Source organism: Nelumbo lutea, chromosome 3, assembly GCF_056320005.1.
Source record: "Nelumbo lutea isolate HS-2025 chromosome 3, American lotus-T2T, whole genome shotgun sequence".
Lineage (NCBI taxonomy): Eukaryota > Viridiplantae > Streptophyta > Magnoliopsida > Proteales > Nelumbonaceae > Nelumbo > Nelumbo lutea.
The window spans coordinates 105502337-105518618 of record NC_142686.1 but is presented as its reverse complement, the minus strand read 5'-3'; the positions used below and the strand labels follow the sequence as shown (position 1 = coordinate 105518618).

At 37.9% G+C, this 16282-nt stretch overlaps 1 protein-coding gene across 2 annotated transcripts in view; it reads right to left on the bottom strand.

The window, feature by feature from the left end:
* Positions 1-16282, bottom strand: part of LRS1 (Transducin/WD40 repeat-like superfamily protein) — a 49371-nt gene that overhangs the window by 31612 nt on the left and 1477 nt on the right. For both annotated transcript variants that reach the window (XM_088979828.1, XM_088979829.1), the window contains exons 3-4: positions 7094-7203; positions 6352-6510 (exon numbers count right to left, since the gene is read on the bottom strand). In XM_088979828.1, coding sequence (XP_088835954.1) covers positions 6352-6510; positions 7094-7192 — 258 coding nt within the window. In that variant the 5' untranslated portion in view covers positions 7193-7203. The remainder of the gene's footprint in view (positions 1-6351; positions 6511-7093; positions 7204-16282) is intronic.

The following is a 16282-nucleotide window of genomic DNA, read 5'->3' as shown; positions in this document are numbered from 1 at the left end:
TGTTCCTCTTCGTCATTCTACTCGTATATCTAGACCTCCTGACCGCTATGGTTTTCCTTCAAACCATAGCTCTTTGAAGGAAGCCACGGATGCATAGATATCCATGCTTTACATGAGAATGACACTTGGGGTCTTGTGCCTGCTCCTCCAGATGCATCCATTGTTGGGAGTTGTTGGGTTTACAACATTAAACTGAAGTATGATGTATCTCTTGATCGATACAAGGCATGTTTAGTTGCCCAAGGATATAGTCAGGAGTATGGTATTGACTATGAAGAAACCTTTGCTCCTGTTGCGAAGATCACCACAGTTCGTGTTCTTTTAGCAGAGTCTACTGCTCAGTCTTGAACCATATGCCAGCTTGATGTGAAAAATGCCTTTCTTCGTGGTCAATTGAAGTAGACGATCTACATGAAGCCTCCTCCTGGATACTGCAGCAATCCTTCTTTAGTATGTCACCTCAAAAAATCTCTATATGGTCTAAAATAAGCTCCCCGAGCATGGTTTGAATGCTTTCGCGATGTTGTAGTTGTTGTTGGATACAACCAGAGTTCTTCTGATCACTCTTTATTTGTTAAGCGACGACCTTAGAGTATTACCATTCTACTACTATATGTTGATGACATTTTGTTGACTGGGAATGATGCTGAAGACATTCGTGAATTGAAACTATTACTTCATAATTCCTTTCACATGAAGGACTTGGGCCCTCTCACATATTTCCTAGGACTGGAAGTACATCGCAGTGATCGAAGGTATTTTGTTTGTCAGCAGAAGTACGCCTCTGACCTTGTTAAACTTACTGGTCTTAATGATGAAAAGCATGTTGATACACCTATGGAGCTAAATCTTAAGCTATCTAAATCTGAAGGTCCATTACTTCCTGGTGCTGCCTTATATCGCCAGCTTGTGGGGTCACTCATTTATCTCACTATGACTTGACCTGATAGTTTTCATGTTGTCCAGGTCGTTAGTCAATTTGTTTCTGCTCCTCATCAGCCACATATGACTGTTGTTCATCGCATCATTCGATATGTTAGAAGCACAACTTCCCAGGGACTGTTCTTCTCCTCCTCCTCTCCTATTCAGTTGAGAGCATATGCTGATGCGGATTGGGTTCGTTGTCCAGACACTCGTAGGTCCACTTCTAGGTGGTGTGTTTTTATGGGTGATTCACTCATCTCTTGGAAGTGTAAGAAACAACAAACAGTCTCCAAGTCTTCCACTGAAGCAGAGTATAGGGCCATGTCTTCGGTTTGCAATGAGATTGTTTGGTTACAATCTCTCTTTATGGATCTTGGCATTCAGGTTCCTACTCCTATTCCTCTCTATGCAGACAATACGAGTGCTATCAAGATTGCATCTAACCCTGTCTTCCATGAGATGACCAAACACATCGAGGTGGACTGCCACTTTATCCGAGATCTCTTCACTATTGGGTCTATATCGCTTCCTCATGTAGCCTTGGATATGTAGATTGTTGATATCTTCACCAAAGCTACGACTATAGTTTGATATCTCTTTCTTATAGACAAACTGATGCTTATGTCGAGGCATCAATTTGAGGGGGAGTGTGGAGACTCTATAACTTGATGTACCTTATTAGTATAGTCCCTGTTGTATATTACTTTTACATCTTATTCTTCTTTTCTCTTTCAGCCCTGTATGGGCATTCTTGTAATTGTACATATCTTTTAATATATAAAAGACTCTTTGAGGTGGGGATCATTCATTCTTGACACCTCTAAGATTATTCTTGTTCTTTTCTCTATTCAGCCAAGAGTGTTGACACTTTCCTTCTCTAAGAAGACTCTTGCATTCCTTTCCTCCCAGATAGTCTATAAGGTAGCTGCCCTAATACATTTCCACATGAACTTACCTCTTCTTGTGTGCCACACAACAGTAGATGAGTTAAATAACAAACTCACATCAAATGGCAGAGACCACCAACCTCCAAATAAACTAAGGCTCCAACTCCATAAGGCTGTAGCAAAGGAACAAGAAATCAGCAAATGGAAACAGTCCTCATTCTGGAGCTTACACAAGGAACACCAGTTCGGGGAAAGACAAAGAAGAGGTCTCTTTTTCTACAAGTTTTCCAAAGCATTGATTTTCCATAGTAAACTTCCCAGCAGAACACAGCAATTTTTGGAAGAATAAGTCTCACCCAAACTTCTTTAAACAGGGAACACCCAAGGACTAGGGTTGGAACTGAAGGAATTTAGAAAAAAAGCACAAGTAAAGGTACGTTTTGGAAGAAGAGTCCAAAACTCTTTGATCAGAAGTTGTGGGGTCCAAACAAACTGACTCAAGTAAATGAAGCAGCTCAATGACAAAAGTCAACTCACCATCCCTTAATCCCCTACAAAAACCAAAGTCCCAGTTTAAAGACAAGGGAATAAACGGGTTCGGAAGATACTTTGCAAACACAAGAACAAAGGGGAAGGCTAAAAGTAGAAGAGGAAGGGTCTCACCACTCTCTTTGCAAAGGATGCACACATGAGGAGAGAGGCACTTATTTGGCCTTCTTTTCTGTAGCAAGTCATAGGTGTTGATCCTCCCAAGAAGCACTTCCCAACACAAAGCTTGTACTTCAGGAGGGATAGGTATGTACCATGTTTCTTTTACTCGGAAATTTTCTCCCAAGGGTTTGACATGACAAGAAGGTTAAAAAGGGAAGCACAAGATAAAAGGCCATCAAGCAAGGGGAACCAAATTCTTCCATTTGGAGAGTTAGAGTCCAAAAAGACATTTTCCAATTTTTGACAATAAGATAAGCAATCCCTTATCTTACTCTTACATGGATGATGGAATTGTGGTAAGCAATCCCTTTTTTATAGTAAAAGAAAAGGAATTTCATTAAAAAAAACTTAAGAGACGTGACACAAGGCATTCCACTACCCGAAGGCATGAGGAATAGTTCAGAATGTAAGAGGCATAAGCCTCCCGAACACAAGGAGGCATAACCCTCCTTAAGAGGAGGGGGATGAGGAGGAAAAAGAAGAAGGAGGATCTCATCTTTTTTTAATGAAAGATGTACTATATTAAGAAGAATGAAGATACATAACACTAGCTGAAAGGGGGGTCTTGTCAAAGTGGAGACAAGCAAGTGAAGCAAGTGGGTTCTGACCCAAATTTTAGGTCGATTTTTCATATTGAATATCTATACTACTATAAAATGTACGAATGTTCTCATAGAATATCTGAATTTTGGTTGGACAAAAATTATCCATTTATTTGACATTATCTATGGTCTAAATAAGGATAAAACAGGTATTCCACAACCGTTAAAACCTATTTAAAGACTGAAATTAATGACTGTAATTGCGCAACACGTATTTAATGGTAACCAAAAGTTCCCAAAGTATATTTAATTGTTCACTCCTCTTTTGTGTTTGGTCGTTGCATATTTTTATTTCATGTATTATTCTCTTGAATTATCATCAGGCCCATGTGTTCTCAATTGGCTCTTGTGTTGAACTAATAATTTTTTTATTAAATGGGTAGTGCTAAAGTATTGATCAATGTCCATAATGTCTATTGATAACATTTTAATTATGGTTTGATTGGTCTTCTACCTCCCCAAAGAGCCAAAAGGATAAAAACAGTCGTGCCAAATTAATTGGGAAATGACATACTTGTAGTTTTGTAGCATATTTAGTTAATGGTTCACATGATCAATTTTCTTTTTATATAGGATACATTACAATGACCCAATTCATTGCTTATTTGCATTTATGAACCGGCAGCATTTTAACTAATTGTACCAATGTTGAGATGTGCTTAACTTTACAAATGTAGTCTTGGCCGCTTGGGTCTATGCAGGTTCACCACCCAACCCACTAACATCCTTCTTGGGATGAAAGTAGATTCTAACCTATGAGAGAGTCCCACCATACATTTAAGTCCACACTTGAATTTCCCTTCTTCCTTTTGATAGTTTATGATTTTTACTTCTAAAATTTTGAAAGGAAATTATAAACAATAAAACTGTGTGAAGGAAAGACATATTGGATGTTTAGCATTAACAATTGTGTTTGAAATGGTTTTGAGTAGAAATTGTGCAAATATGAAATTTTTGCATCAAAAACTTGAAACTTAACATAAAGGTCCAAAAATAAATAAATAAATAAACTAGATGTAGAAAGTCCACTAATTCAATCATTTTAACAAATCTCAATCTGACAAAATAATAGAAATGCTAGGAAAAAACATTGATAATAATAATAGAGGGAATGAAGATGCCAAAATATTGATAAAAAACTAATGTTTTAAAAATCAACTAGAACCACATTTGCCTCCTAATTTAGCAAGTCAACTTATTGTGATATTATAAATTAAATAATAAAAATAAAAAATATAGAAAATGCTGTAAAACTTATAGAAAATTTAAGCATGCCTTCAACATTTTTTTATCAGCAAAGAAGAATTTTATTTGAAATTAGAGTTAAAAAGTGTTACAACTTTGTGTATTGGGTTAGAGCTCCCACACTATTACATATTTCTGTCCCTCTTTACATTGCAGCCCAAAACAGTTGGTGCCGCAGGGCCCCTTGTTTAGCAAGATAATCAGCTAGCCCATCTGCACTCCTAACCCATTTAAATTCAGCCTCTACCTCCCTTGCGATCTTTTCCACTTCCCTTATCACTTGTTTGAAAGTCCACGGAGTAGTTCTATTGTTTTTAGCCCAAGAGATGATCACCTTGGAATCCCCTTCAACCTCAACATGCCTCATTCCTAGTTACTTAGCTATCTTCAATCCTTGTAACAATGCCATTAACTCAGCTTTCAGAAAGTTGCCCATGCCGATAGGTCCAGAGAACAATGCTACTATTCTCCTTTCAGAATTTCTGATTACTCCCCCAATACCTGAATTCCCGGATTTCCAAAGGAGCTTCTATCAAAACTCAGTTTAATCCTGTTACCATTTGGAGGTTTCCATTCCATCATTACTCTCTCTTTTACTCTTGAAGATTGTGGCATTGCGCTATTTCTGTCCAAGATCTTATAATGTCTGTAACTGAAAACTCTTGAAACATATGTAAGGATCTTATCCAATGAGCTCCTTTAACTTTAAATGTGTCGATTACCTCCTTCCTTGTTCTACTCTTATCCAAAAATATTTCGTTATTCCTTTCTTCCCATATTACGCAACAAATAGCTGCCTTTGTAGTTTTCCACATAATCTTCCCTCTTTTCTTTAACAAATATCCATCATATTTAACAAAAATATGCATGGAAAGTAAAATTGTTGTTATTAATGACGGAAATGGCTAAAATACGAAAAAAGAAACAATAAATTAATATCTTGTTCATGCCTCATTGACCTGACCAAATAGATTAGTAGTTCAACCAATAAAGTCATCTGGTTATTGACCAAATCAATGGTCTAGGTTAAAATACACTTATAAATTTGCCTGTGAAATGGGTTATCAATTGAATTGTTTGGTTTAGTTGCAAGTTACAAACAGTTACATGAACTACAAAAAGAAAGATATAAAGATTGGTCATTAGATTAAATGCAACGAATCCATTATTACACCATGCTTCAATTACTTGTATTTGTTACATAGGTAATAGATTTTGACAAAAACATTAAAATTATTATTATTTTTTATGAATCATTAAAATTATTATTATTATCAGTAGTAGTATTTGAAATTACCATGTGCAACGCACGTCAACATTTACTAGTTATAAATAAAAGTGTCAACTGTTTCATCATGTTTTCCGTTACATATTAACGTGATACAAAGGAGAAAAACCCATCAAACTTGTTTATTATAATATTTATAATAAAATACTATAAACACAAGGCATATGTGACGTACGCCTCAGAGGCATCAACACTTTTGGAATATGCCTCAAGGCATTTTGGGGGCGCCTCCTCCAGGCGTATGCCTCCCACACTTTTTAAAACACTGCTCATAGATACATCCAGAAACAGAATTGTGCAATATGTCACCACTCTCTCTATGTTGCAAACCTTGTCCTCAAACAGTCTTTCGTTCCTCTCCTTCCAAAGACCCCCAACATACTACCAATGGGATGCAACTCCATATCAATCTGGCCTTTTTACTGCCTCTGAACTTTGGCCAAGTAGAGAAGATCCACTGGAGTCCCTGGCTGAAAGCCTCCGACTCCAAAATAAAAGATCCATTTCCCTTTTTTTAATAGCTAAGATCCATTTCATATTCAAATTAAAGAAAAAGAAAGCTCTTCAAACAAACTCTAAAATAATTGAATCTTTAAATTTCAAAATAGCCATCCAGGCAGGATGGAAGCTTGCAATATTTCAGGAGAATATGTACAGAACAATGGAGAAAATGAAGGCTGGGAAAGAGAAGTACCCAATCAACATGAGACTCAAATGTGGCAGAGCAGGTTGCAGCATCTTCAGCCAGTGCCCACCTCTTCAAAGTCCCATCTCGGCTTCCAGTATATAGATAGTCACAGCCATCAGGTACTGATGACTTCAATATAGCCAAGCAATTTATGCCTGCACAGTGCTGCAAATAGACACATTCCAAAGAACGGCAACACATTTAGCAAGAAAACATGCTTATGTCTACTGCAGAGTATACCATAGAAACATAATTGCAATAGCATGCTGTCTCTATTTTTAAGTCTGGGGAAGAAATTCATTATGTGCGGAAGTAAGAAAAACGTCTTCCCAACAGAGGGCAATTAACACCATATGGTTATAGAGAAAATGATAGAAGAATCATGTCCAACTGAATAACAGAGAACGATCAAGTATATACTTATTATGGTAGATAGGGGCCATTGATTGGTGCAAGGTAAAATCTCAGGCAGATATGCATGAGAATGAGTTCAAGTCTGACAGTAACCATTTTGTGTAGAAAATTCCCTAGTTTATGTCCATATCCAGTCCACCACTCCCATGATTGCAGATAATGGGGACCAACACTCAGTAATGATCCTTAATGCATAAAGGTAGACAAATTTCAAAAAACATCCTCCTTTCTTGACCACCAAAAAAAACAGTGAAGGAACTCCCTACAATTTCTAAGGCTCCAAAAAGAGATCCAAGATATAACAGCAATTAGCAAATAGAAAATTTGACTACACCTTAGTATCATCAGCATCACTGATCACATATGTTAACCTCTTCTCCTTGCGAGGACGAGTTGAATTGGATGTGTTCCCAGCACTGCCCACACGGTGCATCGCAAAAATCCCTGGAATGAGTAAGATACCAACTATAAATATCATAGCTGCTCATCAAATTTGGCTAAACTCTTGAAACAGGAATGGACTAAGAGCTTTGTGGTTCTATATTTTCCAAACAACAGAAATCACACTGTGCAGGTTTATCTGGTAAATTATTGAACCATCCGATAAACAGAATGGGTAACCCTTGGCCCAGAAACATGGTAAAATGAAGAGTTTTTTTATGGTAGACCTATCCATCTTCTATAGGGTTTGATTGGGTAATGTGGTTCATTTAACAGATAAGTTGCATATGAAGAGAAAAATAAGCCCTACTATGAGGGTTTTTTGGAGCCATTTCTAAAAGAATAACACACAGACATAGCTAAAAACTTAAAATTAAAGTAGGTGCGAAAAAATTAAAAGGGGCATAAATCATTTCCTATACCATTGTGCAGAATTGACAGAAGAAATAAATGCAAAAATAGATAACAGCAAAATAATATAATAAATGAAAGGAAGTAACTACATAAACAAGAAGAGAGAGATAAATCACTTTCTATAACATTTTACAGTATTATCTGAAAACCTCAAAACTATAAAGTCAAGCCTAACACTAAAGTCAGTTGCTATAACATGCTGGATGGTACGCCAAACCAAAGTGGGAAGAGAAAAATCAACAATTAAGAAACTTACACAAAAAATGCCATGAAAAATGATAGATAAAAGAGGTAGTGATACTTATTTATTTCTCTTCTTTTTTAATTTCTAGAGTAATCAATTGTTCAATACAATTAATAATTGCCTGGATTGCAATCATGCATTATTCAAACTAATGAAATCTTTCTGTTATTGATCAAAAATAAATAATTTATTTCTATTACTATTTGGGGGGGGGGGGGGGGGGGGGCTGATCCCCTTATACAAATATTATAAACTATGAAAGCTATTGCTTATGTAGGGGTTCTTGAGGGGATCTTGAGGATGTAGAGGCTTCTAGGGAGGAAGGGGAGAGAATATGGGAGATAATAGTGATTCTTTTTCAGCAGTTGGTAGAGGTGGAATTACATTCCAGGATAGGATCGAAAGAAGGAACTAATTTGGAAAAGGGAAAGGAGATTAGTAAAAGTGATGCTGGAGCTAAAAAAGGCAAAAAGAAAAACTAGAAAAAAGAATTAAAAAAAAAGAACAAGAAGTAGCTCAGCCAAAAACTCCAAACAAGGTGGAGGGAGAGGCATCTAGAAGAAGAAAAAAGAAACTGAGCAAAGTGGAGAGATACTCAGCTGGAATGTAAGGGGTCTAGGGAGCTCAAGAAAAAGGAGTGTAATTAGGGAAGTCCTTAGGAAAGGAAAGCCAACCATTGTGTTAATCCAAGAATCAAAATTGCAAAATGTGGACAGAAAATGGATAAGGAGTATATGGTCAACTAGAGGATTAAGTTGGGCATTTGCACAATCTTGGAGAGCATCAGAAGGTATCATTACAATTTGGAAGAATGAGGAGCTGGAGTGTACTAAAGAACTGATTGGAAACTTTACAGTTACAATTAAGTTAAGGAAAGTGGATGGATTTGAGTGGGCCTTAACCAATGTTTATGGACCTGATTCGTATAAGGAAAGGGGTGAGTTTTGGGAGGAGTTAGCAGCCATCAGGGGCCTTTGGGATGGCCTGTGGTGCTTGGGGGTGATTTTAATGTCATTAGTATCTAAATGAAACCACCATTCCAAACCATAGGATTATCTCTAGCATGAGAAATTTCAACCTTTTTGTGGACTCTTTTGAGTTGAGAGAGCTACCCATATTGTAGGCAAACTACACATGGTCCAATTTCCAAGAAGAATCCTTGTGCTGTAAGGTAGATAGATTATTATTCTCTTCAGATTGGGGATCTACTTGGAGAGGATTGGTAGTAAGGGCTCTCCCTAGACCTACCTCAAATCAATCATTGTCCAGTTAGGTTATCCCAAGAAAACTTAGGAGGGGAACCTTGTCCTTTCCGGTTTGGGAACAAGTGGTTGCTTCATCCTGATTTATAAAAAAGGTACAACTATGGTGGGAAGAAGACCAAATGGACTTCAGGTGGAAAGGATATATGCTTTATAAAAAGACTACAGGCTCTGAAAGCTAAAACAAAGCCTAGAATGAGGAATTTGGGAGAGTGGAAGAAAGAAATGATAGGATTGCCAACAGGACTCAAGAAATTGATGTAGGTGAGCTGTGAGGTAGAGAGAAGGTTCACAGTACAAGAGAGGGAAGATCGTTAAAAGTTGAAATAGGAATTGGAGGAAATCATTAGGAAAAAGGAGGTAAGTTGGAGACAAAAAGCTATATATAAATGGATGGAGGGAGATGGGAGTACAAAATATTTTCATACCCTGGCTAATGGAAGAAAGAAAAAGAATATACTATGGAAAGACTGGATTGGAATGGACAATGGAGAAGTGATTACAAGAGAGGAGGAAATAGCAAGAGCCTTTGTGGAACACTTCAAATCCATTTATGACGGCCCAAAAAGAGAGAGAACTCCCTAACTTTGATGGGCAACCGGGTAACAGAGATCTAATGGCTGCACTAGAAAAGAATTTTGCGATCCAAGAAAAAATGTTGTTTTCATAATGGAAAGATCTAAAGCCCCAAGCACAAATGGTTTCACAATGGCCTTCTACCAAGGCTGTTGGGACATTATAGGCGGTGACTTATTGGAGGTTTTCGCTGAGTTCTTTGAGAGAGGTAAGATCAATTTAGGAACCAATGCTACATTTATAGCTTTGATTCCTAAAATGGCAAATGCAAGTCAGCCAAAGGATTTTAGGCCCATAAGCCTAATTGGTAGTATGTATAAGGTAATCTCAAATGTTTTACCAGAGAGAATCAAAAAGGTGCTACCATCCCCGATTCCCCAAACCAAGGAGCATTTATACCAAGAAAACAAATTATTGATTAGATCCTTTTTTTTATAAATGAGAATAGGTTTTATTAATTCTGAAGGTATAAGCATCCATTAGAAAGGCACAAGATGCTACCTCTCTATAAACAAAAACAGAATATAAAATATTACAAGAATATTACACGTGAGCCCAAAACAAAGATTGTCTATCCACCCCTTGTTTGGCTAGAGAATCAGCAAACCCATTAGCCGATCTCCTCACCCATTCTATCCTCAAATTCATATCCTTGGTGATCCATAAAAACTTTTTTATCTCATCTTTGTAACACCATATTACAGAATCTGAATCATTTAACCAACCCACCACCAGTTTTGAGTCCCCTTCAATCACCAAATTGGTTGTGTTCAGTTCATTAGCAATTTGTGCTCCTTGTAAGGCAGCAACCAATTCTGCCTTGAGAGAGTCCCCAATCCCTACTGGGCTAGAAAACAAGGCTAACAGTTTGCCATCCATGTCTCTCACACCACCTCCAAGGTTAAGTGTGCTCTGATTTCCCTTGTTATGAATTATTGAACTAGGGTAACAAAATATTTGCATTGCATATATTCTGTTTTAGTCCTACTTATTTAAAACCTATTGTTTCTAAGGCATTTGTCCATAAGCTCAATGTTCCATTTAGTCCCTCTCTAATTTCATCAATTAATAGTATATCATGAACAAACAACATACAGCACGGGACCTCCTCCTGGAAATGTTCAATCAATTCATCCATGACTAGTGCAAACAAATAGGGGCTTTTGATGCAACATGTAAATGGAATAAAAGATAAGTGCAATTGAAAACTCTAATGAAGAATATATTGAATTTTCAAAAGTTAATGACATATTCTAGGTCAGTTGGACTCATTTCCTGATGAAGGTTGATTGAAGCGGTAGTTTTTGCCTTTTTATGTGGTGTTTGTTCCAGATAGTCCATTACTAAAAAGTATCGTTTGGTATTCCTGCTCCTTTTGGGTTTCTCTGCCTGTATTTTTCGCCATTTTCTTTTGCTTTCCTTACTTCATTACCTTGGTAGTCTTTACTTCTCATCCATAGATATATTTTGTTATTGGTAAAAAATCACTGAAAGTAAGAAACTTAAAAACAATATGGCCAAAGGGCTGCAAGAACCTGGAACCCTTCAATATGTTTTGAAGCCTCTGAAAGGAAAAGAACTTTGGATCTTTAATGGCAAGAGGTTCACAAAGCTTATCTAGATTGTAAAAGTGGAGCTACTGATCTATGTTTGGTTGTCTATTTTGGTGGATTTAATGATTTAAATTTCTACTAGTGTTATAACAACTAGCATGATGCTGTGTATTCATCATTTCCCAAGGATTAGATGCACATGTTGTACACAAGCAATAGCTTTTTTTATAGGAAACAGTAACTTTCATTAATTAGAAAAACAGAATTACAAACTGTCACTTACAGAAGGAAAAGGTGACCCCTGAACAAAAACCAAGTTACAGCACAGCCCAAAACAAAGACTCTCTATTCACCCCTTGCTTTGCTAGTAAGTCAGCTAAAGCATTTGCTGACCTCCTAGTCCAATTAACACTACACCCAGATCCCTGTCTCAATCATTCCATTTCTATCATAACACACAACACATTCCATTCCATTTCTATCACTGCTAAGCTTACACCTAATTTCTAATTTCACAATTACAAGTTAGTATCAAATGCCTTGTTAATTTTAGCATAATTCAGACTCAATGTTATTAATTAATATTTGATGTTTGACTTTTACATTGTTCTGTTGAGTGATTACCATTTCACTAAATATGATTCCGTTGGGTGGCAGTGCCATCATGGGGAGGCTCAGGGGGATTAATAACAATGTGGAGGAATGAGATTCTAAATCCACTAGAGGAATTGGTTGACCAGTACTCAATATCTATTAAATTTAAGAACTTGGGGGATGACTTTACTTGGGTGCTTTCAAACGTCAACAGGCCTAAGAGGTATAGAGAAAGAAGTCATTTCTGGGAGGAGCTTTATGATATTAAAGAATTGTGGGACGGACCTTGGTGTCTAGGAGGGGATTTTAATGTGATAAGATTCACGGGTGAGACAAACCATCCCAATCAAGTGGTGTTCACAAGTATGAGGAGGTTTAATGAGTTTATCGAGGCTTGTGAGTTAAAAGAGATTCCTTTCCAACAGACCATCTTCACTTGGTCCAATTTACAAGCTTCCTCTATTTGTTCAAAATTGGATAGGTTTGTTTTCAATTCTACGTGGGAATACCATTGGGGAAGTTTGATGGCTAGGGCCATGCCTAGAGTTACCTAAGATCATTGCCCAATTAAAATTGGTTTGGAGGAGTTTTTGAATGGTCCCACTCCCTTTAGGTTTGAAAATATGTGGCTCGCCCATCCGGATTTTCTTAATAGAGTGGAAGAATGGTGGAATGAGGAGGTGAGGGATGTTGAGTGGAAGGGAGTGAGGTTTCATAAGAAAAAACAACATATAAAAGGCAAATTAAAGGAATGGAATAGAGAACATTTTGGAAGAACTGAGGAAAAAAAGATGAGTGACTAATAAAATACAACAATTGGACATGAAGGAAAGTCAGGGGTTCATGACAGATGAGGATAGAAGAGTAAGGTGGACATCAAGAAAGGAGCTATAGGAGATTTTGCTAAGAGAAGAGATTTGTTGGAAGCAAAAGTCAAGACATAAGTGGATCAAGGAGGGGGATAGTAATACAAAATTCTTTCATGCAATAGCTAATAGTAGGAGAAGGAAAAATTGTATAGATAAATTGGAAGTGAATAGTGAAATCTCAAGGGACCAAGAGGAAATTGCAACATGTTTTGTTGATCACTTTAAGGAAGTCTATAAAAAGGTGGGTGAGGGAGGAGTCATGGTTGAAGGGTTGGATTGGCCTAGGCTGGATCCAGGAGTGGCAAATCAATTGGAAAGAGACTTTGAACTAGAAGAAATTAGGAGGGCCATTTTCTTGATGGATAGATCAAAAGCACCAGGGCCGGACAGGTTCACAATGGCTTTTTATCAGGATTGTTGGGAGGTATCAAATATGATTTGTTGGTAGTGTTTGAGGAGTTTGCAGAGGAACATTTTATTAGCCCTGGAATTAATTCGACTTTTCTGGCTTTGATACCCAAGAAGGCAGATGCCCTACGGCCGAAAGACTTCTAACCCATAAGCTTGGTGACTAGTATGTATAAAATCCTGGATAAAGTCCTCTCACTGAGATTAAAAGTGACCCTCCCAAATATGATCTCTCAATCTCAAGGAACTTTCATTCATGGCGACAAATTACAAGCCAAATACTGATAGCAAATGAATGGTGTGGAGGATTTTAAGAGAAGGGGGAAAGGAGGCTTTGTGTGTAAGTTAGATCTAGAGAAGGCTTATGATATGGTGGACTAGGTATTCCTTTGGAAGTCTTGAAGTGTTATGGTTATGAGGAAAGATAGTGCAGTAGGATTGTAGGGTGCATGAAAACTTGTCATTATTCGGTGCTAGTGAATGGTGTGGTAAGGGAGTTTTTTCCACCTACAAAGGGACCCCCTTTCCCCTTTTCTTTTTACCCTCATAACGGATGTCGTTAGCAAAATTCTCCAAAGGGCAGACAAGGGTGTTTTTAGAGGTTAGAGAGTGGGTAAGAGTGATACGGTAGTGACTCACTTACAATTTGCGGATGATACAATCATTTTCTGTGAGGGTGGAGATCCTAGAAAAGCAAGGCACTTGAAGGAGGTGATTAAGTTGTTTGAACATATCTCCAAGCTAAAGATCAATTTTGAGAAGAGTTGTGTGGTAGGGGATAATCCAAGAGAATCTAGGTTTTGGAACCTAGTTGTGGAGAGGTGTACCAAGAGACTGGCAGCTTGGAAGAGAAATTATATTTCATTGGGAGGCAGAATGCAGAATTACTTTGATAAAGTCCACTCTAGTGAATTTGCCAATCTACTACTTATCAATTTTTAGGATGCCTAGAAGAGAAGTGCAAAAATTAGAAAAGCTGATGAGGGATTTCCTTTGGGAGCCTGGGGAAGGTAGGAAGGATCACTTGGTCAGGTGGGAGGTAGTGTGTCATAGTAAAGAACAAGGAGGTCTAGGGTTAGGAAATCTAGATAAGAAAAATACTTCCATGCTAGGTAAGTAGTTATGGAGATGGCCGTTGAAGAGGGGACAGTTGTGGCAAGAAGTGATAGGCAATATTCACGGTGGTGCAGGCAATGGTTGGGATGTTGGGGTTTCTTCGAGGGCTACTTTGGCTTCTTCATGGAAATCCATTTGCGGAGTGCTCCCTCAGTTCCTTAGCCTTATCAGGTATGATGTTTGCTTTGGAGAAAATGTTTAATTTTGGGAGGATCTTTGGATTGGTGACTCAACACTTAAAAACCTCTATCCTTCTCTTTATTCCCTTTTAGCTTAAAAAAGAACTTGTACATCATTTTGTGTCCTATTCTCAGTTGTCCGAGGTAAGCTGGGACCTGGGACTAAGAAGAAACTTGAGAGACAATGAGCTTGAACAGGCAACTTCGCTCTTGCAAATCCTTGATCCTGCTTTTCTGGATCTTTCAAAACCTGATGGTCGTATTTGGACTCCACACACCCTAGGGGTTTGTTTTCCTGTGCTTCTTTTTTCTCTTGCTTGTGTTCAGCCCCAATTCACTCCCCTTGTCCGTTTAAAGAATTCTGGTCCAAACCTGTTCCTCCCAAGGTTGAGGCTTTCTGTTGGGAGGTTTTTCTTGGAAAAATAAACACATTAGACACCTTACAAAAAAGAAGACCTACCTTGTGCCTTTCTCCAAACTGGTGTATCCTTTTCAAAGCTTGTGGTGAAAGTCGTTACCACCTCCTAATTTCTTGTCCTTTTGTTGTAGGCCTCTGGGAAAAGGTTTTTGATCTTTTTGGCCATAGGTGGATTGTGCCTCTGCAGATTGGAAATCTCTTTGATTCCACGACCTTCAGTTGGCCAAAAAAAAGAGGTAAAGTCATGTGGAGATGCCTTAGGGCTGCTGTTATATGGACGGTGTGGGAGGAGTGAAATGGTAGAGTCTTCAATAACAGAGAAAGGAGTATGGAGGCAGTTTGGGAGTGTATTTTTAATAGAGCTATACATTGGGTTAAAGCCTCAAACTTGTTCTCAGATTTCTCTGTTGATGACCTGGGGAGAAACTGGGGAGCTGTAGCTAGAAATTCTACAGCAAGGAACAGGACAGTGGTAGCTTGGGAACCCCCTGATGAAGGCTTTATTAAGTTGAACTTTGACGGCAGCAGCCTAGGGACCCAGGTCCAACTGGTGTAGGTTGGGTCTTTAGGAATAATGAACGACTCATTGTTGCTGTATTCTCAGGCCCGGTTGGAATAGGGGACTTAGTTTTTGCAGAGTTCCAAGCAGTATTGCAAGGGGTAAAGATTGCGAGACAGCTAAATTTTGATAATACTCATTGAAGGTGACTCTAAATTGATAATAGGGTGGCTGAAGGAACCAGAAACAGTGAGTTGGAAGTACAACAAATCTATTAAAAAGTTCAAATGGCTAGTTTGAGACATGACAGTTTTTGTGAAATGGGAAAGGCAGTCTGCAAATGGAATGGCTGATCATTTTGCGAAGAAGGGGGTGTTTAAGTCTGAACTGTTCTTTGCTCAGTTGTAATTTGGGTCATTGTAGAATGGGGTCACACCTCGCGTCCCTAATGGGATAGTTTGTATTCTAAGTATTGATGTAATCCCTCTATATTAATAAAATGCTATCATTTATCAAAAAAAAAAAAAGCTTCTGTATGTATTTTCTTAATGTTTGCATGTTTTCATCATTACATCATACTTAGAATCTTAGATATTCTTATAATTGGTCAAAGTTTGGATCTGCCCAATCTCATTAAATTTAAGATCTGGTTCCACAATATATATTCATTAGCAAATGGGAAGTAATTGGGAACTTGCAGAGTGGTGCAGATCTAGTCTATTATGATTTCAATTGGGAATTCATTTCACTTGGGTTGAATATAATCTAATCACTAACAGACATGCCAAGGTTGCTCCAATGGGTTGATGGTGGTCTTGGCTATTGCCATCTCTACCTGGGTCCATAATGTATCCCCTCAACTTGAGCTGCTTAGTAGTGAATGACCAAAGGTGCTGATTCTTGAAACAAACAGCCAATGTTACAAGCCCCAATTTTATTTATTTCGTTCT